Source organism: Drosophila willistoni (genome assembly GCF_018902025.1).
Source record: "Drosophila willistoni isolate 14030-0811.24 chromosome 2R unlocalized genomic scaffold, UCI_dwil_1.1 Seg167, whole genome shotgun sequence".
NCBI classification, from domain to species: Eukaryota; Metazoa; Arthropoda; class Insecta; order Diptera; family Drosophilidae; genus Drosophila; species Drosophila willistoni.
Window position 1 is genome coordinate 948,217 of NW_025814050.1, and position 15,329 is coordinate 963,545.

Below are 15,329 nucleotides of genomic sequence, written 5' to 3' on the forward strand. Positions count from 1 at the left end.
ATACACTGATTGACATTCAATTACATATTGTTGGGGCACATGGTTTTCGAAGCGATTCGTCGAATGGTCTTTAATGAGTTTCCAGCCATGATGAATTTCGTCGAAGTTTTGTCAAAACCTCTCAATTGATTGGCTTTTTAGTCGATTCACATGATGCCGATGATCTTTGAATTGAATAATGTTTGGCTGAATGATAGCTTGAGTTAGCTTTGTTTGTTTTGTTATTATACTTCACACCTCTGAGACCTGAAAGAACGAAGTGAAACCCACGGCTACTTATCTGCACTCAGAGATTACGTTCTAGGTAATTCACTCTAAAGCCAGATAAACCAAAGTGGAAGAAGAACAAAAAGTCAGACGAGTTTTGACACTTTAATAAAACTAAATTTCCAAATCGTTTAGATATGTATATGTAGTTATGTATGTACATATATACATACATGCATACGTAAATAGTACGAATGGCGTTTTTTAAATTTGTAGGGCAAAGAAATCCCTCATAAATTCCAAAAGACATTAAAAATCAATTTACTTATCAAAGCGATACAATTACCTTATCGGCCTGAGTTTACACAAAAGACATATAGATAAGCAAATTTTTGATTAACTCAAAGAATACTTATACACACATGCATATATACTGATATATATATATGGTTTAATGCTGAAACAATTGTTTTCTTAGTCATATTTAAAAAATCCCTGGTAATTCAAACAATTAACTTAAAAAGAAATGCTGCCCAAAAGTATGCTAAAAAATGTTTCTTATTTCCTATCTTTTACCTGTGCCGTTGGCTTGGGGAATGTGGCCTCAATTTGCAGACTCTTTAGCGCCTTATCGTTCAAAAGTGCTAAGTGTACGCAAACAGCAAACACACACACACATGCACACAGAGATACATACAGAACACTCGCATATTTGTATTTTTGTCTCAGTTTGCTTGATAAAAGTTAAACGGATTAACAAAACAAAAGTTGAAATTGCAACAAGTTAAGCAAAGCTTGTGATTGCTGCCTTTGCAGGTGTGTCACATTGTGCCAACAGGTTACAGTGGGACAAGGTTAAAAATAATTTCAAAGGAATCAACACAGTGCATATATATGTACATACATAACTATGTATGTATGTATAAACATTGTTTCCTAAATGTTACAAAAAAGACAGTGATCTTCTTTCCTATTGCATTGACCACTTCAGTTAAGTTACTTTTAGATACGTATTTTATTTAAAAAAATAGAATTTAAAATTGTTACCAATTTTACCACTGTGCATACAGTTACACCCGAAAAACAGAGAGAATATTAAACTGAGACCACAAAATCAAAAGAGCAAGGGAGCGACTGAGAGAGAGAGGGAGAGAGAGAGATACTAAGCGCCTTTGAGAGAAATCTGGCGAAAGCTTTTCGCTAAGCGCTCTCTCTCTTCAGCTTTTCTTCCCTCTTCTCCAGCCTGCCAAAATTCGACACTTATCATAAAACATGCTCGATCAATCACAAATCACTCTCACAAATCTCGACCTTCTCTAAAAAATGAAAAAAATTTCAAACTGTTACCACCGACCGACCCGACTCCGGCACCCGTTCAAAGCTTGTGCGCGTGAATGAATTAATCGAAGAGCAGAAGAAGCCCCCAGACCAACAATATCAGCTCACTTTTATCACGTATTCACTCACTCACACTCACGCACACACGTGGCTTAAAGAGAGAGAGAGAGAGCGCACCGGCCTGGCTATCTGCGATATGCCAGATACTCGTATTTTTTGGGGGGCTTTTTAGTTGCCGATAAAACGTCAAGCGGTCGCCACGCTCCAAGCTCCTCCTCTACGCTGCGTCACAAATCGACAAAGTTGCTGAAAGCAGCAACAACACGAAACACTTTTTTCGAAAACGAGTCACAGGCCAGCAATATAAATGTAATTTTCTTCAACAGAAAATTAAATCAAAAATCGAAGCATTTCGTCACAAAACAACAACAACATCGAGCGAAACAAATAAAACAAAAATCCAACCTTATCCAAGCCTTGCGGAGCAACTGAACAAAAATGTGCCGCTGCTTTCAGAAGTAAGTAGTAATCTTTGTTGTTTTTGTTTTCTGTGCCTTACAAATTTGTTTTTTCTTTCCCCACATTTTGCTTGACTGACACTTTAAATTCGAACGGTTTTTCAGCTGTTGGGAAGATTGTTACTGGAATTGCATTGAGGAGCGCTTCTGCTATGATGAATCGATCGGTAAGTTGAAATTTCTTACGCTCGTAGATGACGGATACCCAACTATACAAGTAAATATATAAATATACATATATGTATGTATGTATGTATGCATGTATTTAGATCTCGAACGCACAATGTTGCGCCTTGGGGTACGGGTACGAGTTCGAGTACGACTTTACGTGTTTGGCATTTGCAAACAGGCAGAAGAGAGAAAAGAAACTGATGTTTTTTGAAATTGAATATGGAATATTTGCGACTTTTTTTATGGTCGATCAATACACCTGCTCAAGGGCAATCGATGTGGAGTATTGCGTATTTGGTTTTTGTCTTGCCACAAATGGAGTTGGTATGGGGTTCTTTGGAAATGTGGCCAACACTCTATCATAACAACGAGCTAGAGATATTTAGATAAACAATATGCAATGTTTATTTTGCGAAACACGAGAAGGAAAGTATCTGTTGAAGGTGTTGCTAGTTAGAAACTGAAATAGAAAGGAAATTCTGTTTTGGCCACTCAAAGAGATTATAAATAAACACAACTTTAAGGAAGGGTTTTTTACCTTTAGCGATAAATTTCATGATGCAGAAGATTCTAGAACATATTAAAGAGGGTTTTTTTTCAACTTTTGCTGATTCATGATTTACTAGGAATCATGTTTGACTTAAAAGTCGGCTTACTTATAGTAAAGTCATTAGGGTAAATTTATATTATTTTTAGGAAGATTATTAAAACGTGAACATGTGAAACTAATTGTTGAGTTTTCCATTCCAGCCAATTACAATCCCGAGGACGACGAAGACTTTTTGGCATCGCAGAAAAATGGCACCATAATTGGACGCATTCAACCCACTGTGGCGGATAATAACAATTTGCTAACCGTACCACAGCCCATTTGCGATCAGCCAATGCGACGAGGCAACTCCGGCCTGGGTCTGGGACTGATGAGGTACTAATTGCCAGGTTAAATATGTATAGTCGTTCTTTTTTTTCGCACATCTTTGTGGAGAATCGAATAGATCATTGGACAGAGAGTGGAGAGTGAAGAACTGAGGCACTGATTTAGTGATAAATTGAAGCTCGTGTATTGACATGCAATTTGACTTATTTGACTTATTCATTTGCTTTCCTCCCTTTTCTGTTTTCTTTCATGACAGTGGCAAGAACCACGAGGAGGACTTTCGTCGCGAAACACAGACAAACGTGCCCATGCTGGGTCCGGAAATATTGGCCGTGTTCGCCAATTCCCAGATCTTCCAGGACCATCAGCCAACCAAACTGAATCGCATCAGCACCAAGACATATTTGCCTGGCATCCATTCGCCCAATAAGGAGATGCCTACCACTCCACGATTGAGTGATCAGGACCGACTGCTGCGTCGCCTGGAGGGAGGTGCTGGCCTAGGTAATGACGTGGGTAATAGCCATGGCCATGCCCATGGCTCGGGTAGCCATGCCCATACACCCCTTTTGGGTGGCAGAACTAGTGGTAAAAGTACACGCAGTAGTAGCATTGTCTCCAGCGGAGTGCCCAAGGTTAAATTCTACTTGAGTTGAGATATTCAGATTCCGAGATAGATTGAGGGTTGTTTTATAGATACTTTTCTGCAGTATTCATGCCAAAGATATGTAGAACGAAAAAGGGGATTACGAACGGAACGACAACGAAACCTCTCGACGCAAAATGTGACTTAATACTATTTACTTAATTTGCCAGTAAGTGTTTTTTTCTTTTTTTATTTATCGAGTGAAATCGTCGTGTAGGTCAACAATGAAATTGTTTATTTTCAGCCTTTTTAGTATTACTTGTATTGTAAGTAGCTCCACCCTTAGAGCGCCCATTCGCCCCCTTTGTACTTACATAGTTTAGTTTTAAGTCTCCTATACACTACACATACATATGTATACACACACGTATTTCGTCATGGACTTTGCTTATAGACCTTGTAATTTGTAATCATTAGACCTAGTTAACGTATATTAGTTGATTAATTTATAATGTGAGTAAAAAACAAAAGAAGCAAATGAAAAAAAAAGAAATGCTAACAAAATATTATCAACACAGAAAACTAAACAAATCGGTAACAAAAATTAATTCCAGCTGCTGTCGATCGCTGTGAATGTTCTTTGGGTTCATAACTTTGACATTCTATATGCAAAAATTGTTCGTCCCTTAGTCATGGTTTTCCTATCTGACTTATTCGCCGTTTTTCATTTTGTTTGTGGCTCTTTATTTATTTATTGTTTAAGTGCAATTACTTTGCCTTGTTTGCAAATTGTATGCATTACTCAACAGTTTCAGATTGACTAATTGCTTGAGATCATTATATAATTACATATCGGTTACTAGAAATGCATTTAACTTATGTGTAATGGATGAGAAAAATGTACAAACTACATCAAGCTGCTGTCCAGCTGAGCTCTCGTAATCGTCGGCGGTTGAAAAATGTTTATGGAATTCATCCAATGGAAACCGTTTTTGGCCTTAAGTACATGGCTCTTTGAAAATTTTGAGTCATACGAGTTGTTCAAGCTGTATCAAATCGATCTTCATTTAGTGGAATGCCTTTATCCATCTCTCCGTTTTGTGATATTTTCAAAGAAAATAAGTTTAACTAGTTAGTTTGCGTTGATCCATTGAAAACATAAAAGCATAAAAATTGGCCCATTTTACTCCTAGACTTAATTTATAAACTCTTGTTTTTGGGAATTAAATCAATTTTTACAATCAAATGAAATGAAGATGATGAACAATTAAATAATTATTTATTGAAATAAATTCCAAAATTAAATCAGCTTTCAATATTTTGTATTCAATTCACAGACAAAGTCTAGATCACTTAATCTGGAAAATTAGCTTTAGAGGTTTCAAAATAATCGAGAACTCCATATAGCATGAATATTGAATATTGTTCAGCATTACCAGCCGAATGACTGTAGCCACGTCCGTATGCTTGTCCGTCCGAATCAGATCAATTCTCTCAGTTAGTTAAACAGCTAAGAGAATTATTGTGGGAGTCTTTATTAGAAAATTACTCAGGTCAACAAAACTTCTGCGGCAAGGACCTCATATCGTCATTTAGGGTAATTTGGGGTTTGTAATTCTGAACATGAACTTGATTTTGTTTTGTCTAGTTTCTGAGGTATTAAAAATAATTCTACCAATGTATTCGAAAAATGATCATTTTCTGCAGGTTGGAAAGTACATATGTAGATTCAATACAGTACGAATAAAAAAATGTTTCAAATCTAGAGGCGTTTTGCCTTTGCCACATTTTTTTAACGTTACTTATAATCTATTAGAAACATTTTCAAAGAAATAAAATTTAAAAAAAAACCTTCTTTTATATCTGGTTAGTTTACGACCTTTTTGAAATTTAAGTCAAGACTTGCATTTAAGCCGGCTTGAGTTCAATCTTCCAAAAGAAGATTATTTCAAAGGCAACCCAAAAAGGTGAGCAGACTGTCTGTTTTCTGTTATTTTTTAAACAATTCTTCACATTCGGAATCAGCGACTTCTAATTACTCTAAACAAGGATATGAGGTCCTTTCCGCAGAAGAAAAGTTTAATTTTTTTGCCTGTATTCTTTTTATGTATGTAAAATAATGTAAAGTACTCCTTTATATTGTTTACTGAATTCACAGCTCTACATACTTACATATTAGATTGAGTGAGACTGAAAAAGAGACTCCAAGGATATACTTTGCTTTACAATACAATTGTTTGTATGGACAAACATTTTTGGTCAAAACTCACAATCAGATTTTATCTTTATTAGTAAGATTTGTCTAGTAGTAATTGTTTTTTCAAACTAAAACTACTTTGCTGAATTACCATAGTCGTCCGATTCGTTCTTACATGTTAAATACAGATGGGAAATGCTATAGAAACTCAGGCCTTTTGGCTTACATTATCTGCACATTAAACATCTTGCAGAATACACAAATTCTTATTCCTAAAGGATAAGAACATACCTCTGCATTTGAATATCTTAAAGAATTTAAATTCTGAATTGCACCTGTATACATATGATAATTTGAAAATATTTCCATTGCGGTTTCCACTCGCAAATTCAGGAAATGAACCAAAAACGAATATGGAATCATACGATCCGAGTCTAAATTTAATTAACAAGATTTTATTGCAGTGACGCAGAATTTGTCTTATGTACATAATACTGGTTATCGGCCCAGGGGAGTGGGAGAGGGTCATAACATTTGGCGCTTCTTTTTGTCACCATCTGCTCTGGAGCTGGCTCCCCTGATCATCTTCCCCACTTGCGTCACTCCAGAAATGGCTTATCGCAAATGATAAAACCCGACCGAGATCAGCGAGACGATGGCCATTTATTGTTAGTATTTATTTTTGTTTTTGCTTTAACCCAGAAGCGTTTTATCATAATTCTGTGCATTTAATGAGCAAATTAAGCAGTAAATATACTATACTAAGGGTCTAATCAATGATGGGGCAATGACAATGCGATTACCCACATCATTAACTCGATTCGCAGTATCGAGATTCCCGTATATAAAATTGTTAACAACAAATAAACAGTAAGCTCACATCGGAGAGTATAATGTTTATTTCAATAGGTATTCCACATATACATATGTATGTAAATATATGTATGTACATATATATGTACATAGATAGGTATTTATACAGTCAGGGGAGCAGATAATGCCAGTCCATGTTACTTATAATCAGGTTGTTTCTATCGAGTCGTTCTCGCGACTCTCTTTGGCAAACAGTTCGGAACGGAAAATACTCGCAGCACGTAAATCAGTTTTTCTTTATTTTTGTTAGCTGATAAAAAAAACCGAAACCATATTTGTACCTCACTGATAAAGATGACAAGAAAGCGATTTCGCTTCGGCTTCTGCAATTTCGCATTCCACGACGTTGGAGTCGCTGGAGTCTCTTCTTAAGGGGATCGAAACAGACAGCTCAAGAATATATTCAGATCCTCTCATCGGCCTAGCAAACATCGCGTCAGCGTTGACATCATTCTTCTATCATTCGATTTGCTGGCAATGTCAAAAGTTCTCAAAAAAGATCTAAACTTGCGAATTAAGTTCCACTTGAAAGAATTGAGAGTTTACAACTCTGCGAACTAGGCATATTGATGTCAGCATGGCAAAATTGAAGACTGTGAGTTTTGATTTAGGCGATAGTCTCAGTAATATATTCGACAGGTATCAATCAATTTAAAATTAACGATAGGAAGCACTGTCTCTGCCAAAATGTGACACAATTCAATTAAAATCTTTAACTTTAGTCATAATTTCTTTGTCGTCGCGACTAAGGGAATGTTACACTTAAAATTAACACTTTATTAAAGACTCCAAACTTTATATTTCATCTTTGCAACAAAAACTATTCAGTGTGTCAGGTTCTGATCAAATTTGTCATTAGAGTGATGAAATTTTAGACTTAAGGGACATATATGTACATTGAGATACTTCATGAGTAAAGGAATCGTTATCAGATACATTCTCAGAAAACTTACGATCATGATTAGATATATTAAACAATAGGTAGGCTATCAGCTCATTAGTATGTTAAAAATCTATATATTGCACACCGACTTTATATAAAAACGTATATTATGTATATCTGAAATTTCGTAGATCGATTTGAATGATTTGTATCGTTAATACTTAAATACTACCTTAAATCCAACTTCCAGTAGTTTAACAGACTTCATCTGCATATATACTGGGATTTAGCCGGCTTGAGGTCAATAGATCTTACTAATTTATAAGATTTTTAACAATAGGCAGTTTGATTACCTTCAAAAAAGTCGAAATCTAGACAAAGATTTCCACCTACGCAAATAATTGAGTGAAACTTTTTATATCCGTCTTGAACTAATTTGAAAAGAAAAATTGAAATGAATTTAAAAACAATTGCTCTTTGATACACTTACTAAGTTCTTGACATAACCGAAATGTATCTTAAACCTTTTCATAAAGATAACGCGCTTTGACACTTTGGAAGTGGACGTTGTGACTCTTTTAAAAGTGTCACCAAATGTTTTACTCCTCTTACCTAATAATATGAGTAAAACATTCCTCTTACCTAATAATATGAGTAAAACATTCCTCTTACCTAATAATATAAGTTAAACATTCGGTCCATCTATCCACTAGACTTGAGAGAGGGAACTAAAAAGAGTTGTTTACTAAACTGAACAACTAAGCATGTTCTCTTCCAATTGTTCTTTTTTGCTCACTTGTTCTTTGTTCACTAACTAAAAATCACAAATTACATCAAATTATATGAAAATCAAATACGCTGAGCAACTGAACAAGTTCCCTGTTCAGCAACAATCAGTTGCTCACTACATTGAAGTCAGCCAGTGATCAAAATGAGTGAGTTGACTCACTTAAAAAAAAAAGAACAAGTGAACATGTTCAGCAAAATCAACAGTAATCTAACACTACTATACCAAAAGGGTGTCCGATTTAGGTAATTTCCTTTCCCTTTAATTGGGAGCTAGAAAAGAGCTAATAGAAATGATCCCATTAGGAACTATGAAAATCCGTCGGTTTCTAATCATTAAGTAATTAATCAGACGAAGACACAGTTTGTTAGAATTGGTAATCCCCTCAGACTTCGTTTTTAAGAATGTTTTAAATACACTTATTTAGTTTAATGTCTAAAAGTTTTATCTCACTTGATGCACAACGGGACACGGCCATGTCTATAAAAACATGTGTGTACATACATACATTTGTATATATATTCTATATCTATTGTATATCTACATACATATACATATCTTAATAAATTTACAGCTTCTGTTTTGTTGTGTAGAAGATAAAGAGGCGAACAACTACTTTTGTTGTTGCCATTTTCTACCTTAACAACATTCACTTATTCATCACGTTTTTTTTTATTATTATTTTTTAAATGTTTTTGTGCTGCTGGTGAATGACTCTATAATTTACTAGTTCAGTGTATACACTGGGCAAAAAATATGTGTTTTATTATCTTTTATGGCATTTCAATGTGACGATATCCGTTCAACTGAACGCACACATATGTATATATGTATGACGGTTGGGTAATTTACCCACGTCATGTCAGCGATCACGTCGATTTTAATTTTATAATGCTAATGAAGATTACGGCCGACTGACTGTCCCGATTCCCTATACCCATGACGTTGATTTTGTCGAGTTGATGAAATAGAAAAAAGTCTTTATTAGACTTTGGTCACAAAAACTAACCCAGTCACCAATTTTAAACTTTATGTTTGCTTGACAATATCGTGAGTTTGGATGTATTCAATGTATCCACGAGTAATCTGAATCTTTTCCACACTAATCCCTTGCTGCGAGGCCAAGTGCTGGCCATATCTGTCATGAACTCTAGTTCTTTATCTTGTTTGCCCGCAAACTCTTTTATAGAATCTGTTTACAGTTTTTACAATGAACAAACTAAGTTTCGAAAGTTGCTCATATGTATTTTCTCTCCCCATTTCTTATAGATGGAGACTCGACGGACTCTAAGAAACCAGAGGCATCTTCGCCAGAAAAACGAATCACCTTCACATTGGCCCCCTCTTCGGCAGACAGTTCGCCAGAGGGAAGTCAAACGTTGTCACCGATGAAGTTCGATCCCATTGCCGAAGAGAAGGAAGGCGACGATAGTAAGGATGAGGTGATATTGCGGCCGCGCCTTATCGATAGGCATCCCCACTTGGCGGCCACTCCCAAACGCATCTTGCGCTCCGCCAAAAGCGTTCCCCACATGAATGTCCATGCCAGTGAAACGGATATATTTGCCATCACGGGAACCATAACCAGCAGTCAGATCAGCATGACTCCCGAAGTTCCATCCATTTCGTTCAGCAACTTGCCCAAGAACTATGAGGACACCCCGACAATTGAGAAGTACCGCGTCTCTCAGAGCCTGTATTCCATTCAGACGGCGAACGCTGCTCGGGCCACCCAAGATGATTACTCCATGCCACGGTATTTCCGCCGATCGGCCATGCTCATGACACAGAGCTCCGAAATGCTGGCAGGCTCCAATTCAATGGGCTCCATCTCCACACAGACATCCGTGGCAACGACTTCGGCCGCCTCATCCAGTTCCAGAGATGAAATACGTCGCCCGGAGAAAAACAAACGCCTGCAAATGTTACGGGGAAATTTGCCTCCATTGCTCATCCATTCCGTCTCATTCAAGCGAAATAGAGACGAGGCCAAACAGGTCGACTAACGAAAAACTACTGGACTAACTGTATACCTATATATGTACATATGTATATCCCTATTTTTAGTTCGTACTTAAAGAGCAAATTGTTTATTGTTGTATTATGTAAATTTTAAGTTTTACGTTTAGATCGTTTTCCCTGTAAAGTCCTTTCAATGACTGTGTGTCATGTTTACTCCCTCCACAGTATTTCCATGTACTTATACATTTTGATATTAAATAAAGTTCATTTAAAATTTAAAAGAAATGGGGATACTTCTAAATGCAAGATCAAGGTTTCAAGGTCATATTTAGTTATGTTATAGTTTTAGTCACACTAATCACGTTTTAAGTCACTAGTTCAATAAAAACCCAATTTGAATTATTAAGAATTTAAATTCATAGTACCGATTTATTCTTCAACGTCGTGCCCTCTTAAATGATCGACTTATCCCAGCGATACATCAACTTCCTTCAAATAATTTTCTCGTTATCTGCCTTTTTTAGACGTCAAACATCACTTTTTTTTCCGTAAATTTTATTTACCTAGGTTGGTGATAATCAAAAAGCAGCTTTTCTGAATAGGCTATGAAACTTCATAGCATAGAACTCTTGGACCGAAAACTATTAATAACTACGTAAAATGACACAAGAAACAAAAAAAAAATCACATCTCTCCCCGACGGGGAATTGAACCCCGGTCTCCCGCGTGACAGGCGGGGATACTAACCACTATACTATCGAGGATGTTGCTTGTCGATTGCCAAATGCCACACTTCAACACACTGTAGATTTTTAATTTCAAATTCTTTATCTCCTAAGCATAATGTGTAAATCAATATTGATCTTTAAAACATTTGATAAATGTATCCAATGTCGAAAAATTTACTTCTTACAAAAGATTCAGTGTAAGATTTGTTCTATACATCGGAGTCGTAACTTTCAACAGGTTTTTTTTTAATAGTTGCAACAACGTATATCAATTGCATTTATGTAAATTTCTGTCAATATTGTTAGAAAAGAACAAGCTTGGTTAAATACAAATTAATAATAAAGCTCATGTTAAATTTATGCAAAGTCTGAATTTATTAAAATTGGGTTTATTCAATTCTTTTATAATAAGTTTACATATGTACATACATGTGTGCAATTAAGGGAAAAATTATAAACAATATTCCTTTCTATCAGAATTTTGAAGCATCTGGGATGTTTTCCTTTTATACCTTTGGGGCATTATATTAAAAGTTCGCAAAACTATAAATTTGTTTAGTAAAATTTTTATATTGCTTATATACCATGCACCATTTACACCCACTGCCGCCCCCAAATTGAATAAAACTGATTAAAACTAGAGCCACCAAATTTGGTACTTAATGTTGCCCCCACCTCTGCCTCTAAAAATTAAACAAAACCGATCGCCTCCCGCACTCGAAATCAAATTCATTACATTCATTAGTCTTACTAATTTCTACATGCCTATCAAATTTTATTAAACGCGGACTTGAAACAATTTGACATATGTATGTACATACGTATTAAAGTATTTTACTAGGTGATTCATAAGGGCGGAGGTGGCCGTAGAAGTCGGCGAAATGACTTACAATTAGTTACTTCATTTACATATGTTAGTTTTTTCAAAATATTCATTTATATAATTCTATTAATCCTTGTTATAGACTGACTAGTTTTCCCGAATTAAATTTAAGATTATAAGATTAAAATCACAACATTTAAAAAAAAAAACGAATAAAACAATTTTAATAGGTTTTGAAGAACTATCCAAAAACCCACTAAATTTGTATTTTTGATTAACAATAAGATAAAAAAATGTAAGTTTAGGATTTTTTTGATTAATTAATTTTGTAAGATTAAAAAATTTAAAAATAACAATTATTTGGGATTTTTATTACATTAATAATTTACTATAAGAATAATAATTTACTGTTATTTTTACCATTTATTATAAAAATCATAATTCCCAGTTGTAAAAAGCCAATAGCATTACAATTTAAAATTCTGTTCTAAACTTTTTACTGAATGCTTGTAACAGTATTTGGACCGGCAGCCATCAACATCCTCGATAGTATAGTGGTTAGTATCCCCGCCTGTCACGCGGGAGACCGGGGTTCAATTCCCCGTCGGGGAGAGGTGTTGATTTTTTTTTTTTAATTTCTTTTGTAAATATTAAAAAGTTTAATTTTACAAAAGTCAATTTATTAACAATGTGATTTTTTTTTTAAGAAGCTTGTACCTCCAGTTACAAAGAATTCTAAACTTTGCATGCTAAATAAATTCCCACACCCGATGAGAAGCAGAAGATTTCTTTATAAGGTATTTTTATGTCAGTACTTAATGCACCTAAAGATTAATAACACATTTCCCAATTATTTTAATTACTAATAATAAACACATATTATATGGCCTCCGAAATAGAGTCTCATAGGGACTTACCAGACAGTTGACATTTCACCTGTTGTGCTTGGTATAAAAAGACATCGTATGGACAAATTAAAAAAAAAAAATTAACATCTCTCCCCGACGGGGAATTGAACCCCGGTCTCCCGCGTGACAGGCGGGGATACTAACCACTATACTATCGAGGATGTTGATGGCCGCCGGTCCAAACGCTGCTATAAGCATACAGCAAAATTTCTAGAGAACTAATACAAAATCTTGCTTCTATTAATCAACTCAATTTATTGATAATTTAATTTTTAAATTTATTTATTATACATTATAGTTATTGCTGTAAGATTTTGTAATGGAGGCTAGAATTCCATTATTGTTTTAAAAGATTTATAAGACATTTACTACAGAATCTCAGTATGCTTAAGTTTGGTATTTGGCAATCGGCAAACAACATCCTCGATAGTATAGTGGTTAGTATCCCCGCCTGTCACGCGGGAGACCGGGGTTCAATTCCCCGTCGGGGAGAGATGTTAATTTTTTTTTTTAATTAAAATTTTTTTTTACATATATGATACGGTTAATTTCATGTAAATATCGATCTCAGTCGCGATAGCTTGAGGTGTACGCATGCCAAATCGCATCATCAAAAGTCAAAACAAACAGCGACCCGAAACGAAAGCAAAATTAAAAGAACAATTGCAACTATAAACGGCACCGCGATGTCGTGAAAAGCCATACAAAGCTCTTCTGTTTGGATTGGATATATTAGACCCTACAGTAGTCAAAAACGACCTGGTTAATCTAGGTTTGCAATGTACTGATGTGAAACTGGTTCAAAGGAAAAGAAGAGACAACAGCAATATTACAATGTATGTGGTTTTCTTTGTCAAAAAAAAACCATAACACTAAACGAGTTGAAAGAAAATTATTCAATCATTAACCACATCCGAATATGGTGGGAATATCAAAAACGCCGCTCAAATAAAATAACGTAATGCTACAAGTCCCAGATGTTTGGTCACGGTTCAATAAATTGCAATCATAATACCGCCGATTGCAAGGAGACATCTTATGTTAAGTGCACAAACTGCAGCGGTGCACACAAATCTAACTGCCCAAACTGTCCAGCGCGGATAAATTACATCGGCGACAGAGGCCAGAGACAATTACGTTCCGTCGCAAATCCCATTAAAGCACCCACACTACAGATGATCTCAAACTTGGAGCAGTATCCACCACTGCACTCGTAAAAACCCTCAAATCCCACATGGGTAAGACCCGCAGACCCTTTGGCAGCGAGTAACCAGGATCTCTTGACGTTAGAGGAACTAAAATCACTAACACTTGATCTTATTAGAAACCTTAGAAATTGTAGGTCTAAACATGATCAATTCGAGGTAAAACCCTCGCTAGCAATTAAATTTATTGTATAATAATAATATGGCTAACCTACTAATAGTTACGTGGAATGCCAGAGACATTAAAAACAAAAAAGACGAACTTTTTAACTTCCTAATCCGAAACAGTATCGATATCTGCTTAGTTACTGAAACTTGGCTAAACAGCAACATTATAATTAAGCACAGGAACTTTTATGTTTACAGATATGATAGACAAAATTTCAGAGGTGGAGGCGTGGCAATTATAGTTCAGAAAAGTATTCACTATAGTCTACTCCCAGTTCCAAATACTCAAAGTATAGAGGCAATTGGAATTAGCATTCAAGATAACACAAGACGTCATATTGCAGTATATTGCTTTTTCCAGGTGGGAGGTCAATCTTAGAAAACAAGCAAAAATTTTCGGCCGACATGAGATTGTTAATAAACTGAAACGGGGATTTTGTACTAGGTGGCGATTTTAATTGCCGGCACAGAAATTGGGGCTGTTGTCGGGCAAATGCTTGCGGAAATTCACAACACGACATTTTAACCACAGACAACGTCAGTATCTCTTTCCCGGCTGAGCATACACACATTCCTGCCAGTAGAAGAAGTCAGGCATCAATCCTAGATTTTTTTCTTACAAATTGCCCCGCAAGTATTACCACCACAATTGTCATGAACGATCTTGGTTCTGATCATCTACCTGTCAATACCACATTTTGCAGAAATGTCCGCAATTCTAAACCGTTTGGTTTCGACATGAAAAAAGCAAACTGGAGGAAATTTGACAAAACCGTTTCATTGCTACTGACTGATCGCTATAAATAACACTGAGGACTTAGATAATTCTGTAGCTTTTTTTAATAATGCCATACACAGGGCTAAGATCGCCAGCATTCCGCAAAAACAAATACGAAATACAACAAAAGCCTCGCAGTATCCAACAGCTCATTAGACGCAGAAATAGTCATCGCCGCAAGTCGCAGGTGAATAGAAGCATAGACCATTTTACCCTGTACAAATGGGTAAGTAAGGAAATAAATAAAGAGATTGCCAAATTCAGAAACGAATCTTGGAATAATCTCCTCACCTCGCTAGACCCTGGTGCTTCTCCCTTTT

The 15,329-nt window shown here is 35.7% G+C and overlaps 1 protein-coding gene and 4 non-coding genes across 5 annotated transcripts; 3 read left to right on the forward strand and 2 right to left on the reverse strand.

Moving 5' to 3' along the window:
- Positions 1-1,956: 1,956 nt before the first annotated feature.
- On the forward strand, positions 1,957-10,684 carry LOC6646729. The gene is made up of 5 exons (XM_023178184.1): positions 1,957-2,063; positions 2,169-2,230; positions 2,985-3,159; positions 3,368-3,615; positions 9,707-10,684. Exons 1-5 carry the CDS (start codon positions 2,044-2,046, stop codon positions 10,441-10,443), a joined length of 1,242 nt encoding a protein of 413 aa, XP_023033952.1. The 5' UTR covers positions 1,957-2,043; the 3' UTR covers positions 10,444-10,684.
- A 407-nt stretch (positions 10,685-11,091) lies between these two features.
- Trnad-guc lies at positions 11,092-11,163 on the reverse strand. Its single transcript has one exon. It is a non-coding gene; the product is annotated as a tRNA-Asp (tRNA).
- A 1,327-nt stretch (positions 11,164-12,490) lies between these two features.
- Trnad-guc lies at positions 12,491-12,562 on the forward strand. The gene has a single exon. It is a non-coding gene; the product is annotated as a tRNA-Asp (tRNA).
- A 385-nt stretch (positions 12,563-12,947) lies between these two features.
- Positions 12,948-13,019, reverse strand: Trnad-guc. The gene has a single exon. It is a non-coding gene; the product is annotated as a tRNA-Asp (tRNA).
- A 259-nt stretch (positions 13,020-13,278) lies between these two features.
- On the forward strand, positions 13,279-13,350 carry Trnad-guc. Its single transcript has one exon. It is a non-coding gene; the product is annotated as a tRNA-Asp (tRNA).
- The last annotated feature ends 1,979 nt before the right edge of the window (positions 13,351-15,329 follow it).

Excerpts from the sequence above, each read along its gene's own strand:
- LOC6646729 (XM_023178184.1), top strand. The coding sequence starts at position 2,044 with ATGTGCCGCTGCTTTCAGAA. Across the intron at positions 2,064-2,168 it reads ATGTGCCGCTGCTTTCAGAA|CTGTTGGGAAGATTGTTACT; the intron begins GTAAGTAGTAAT and ends ACGGTTTTTCAG. Across the intron at positions 3,160-3,367 it reads CTGGGTCTGGGACTGATGAG|TGGCAAGAACCACGAGGAGG; the intron begins GTACTAATTGCC and ends CTTTCATGACAG.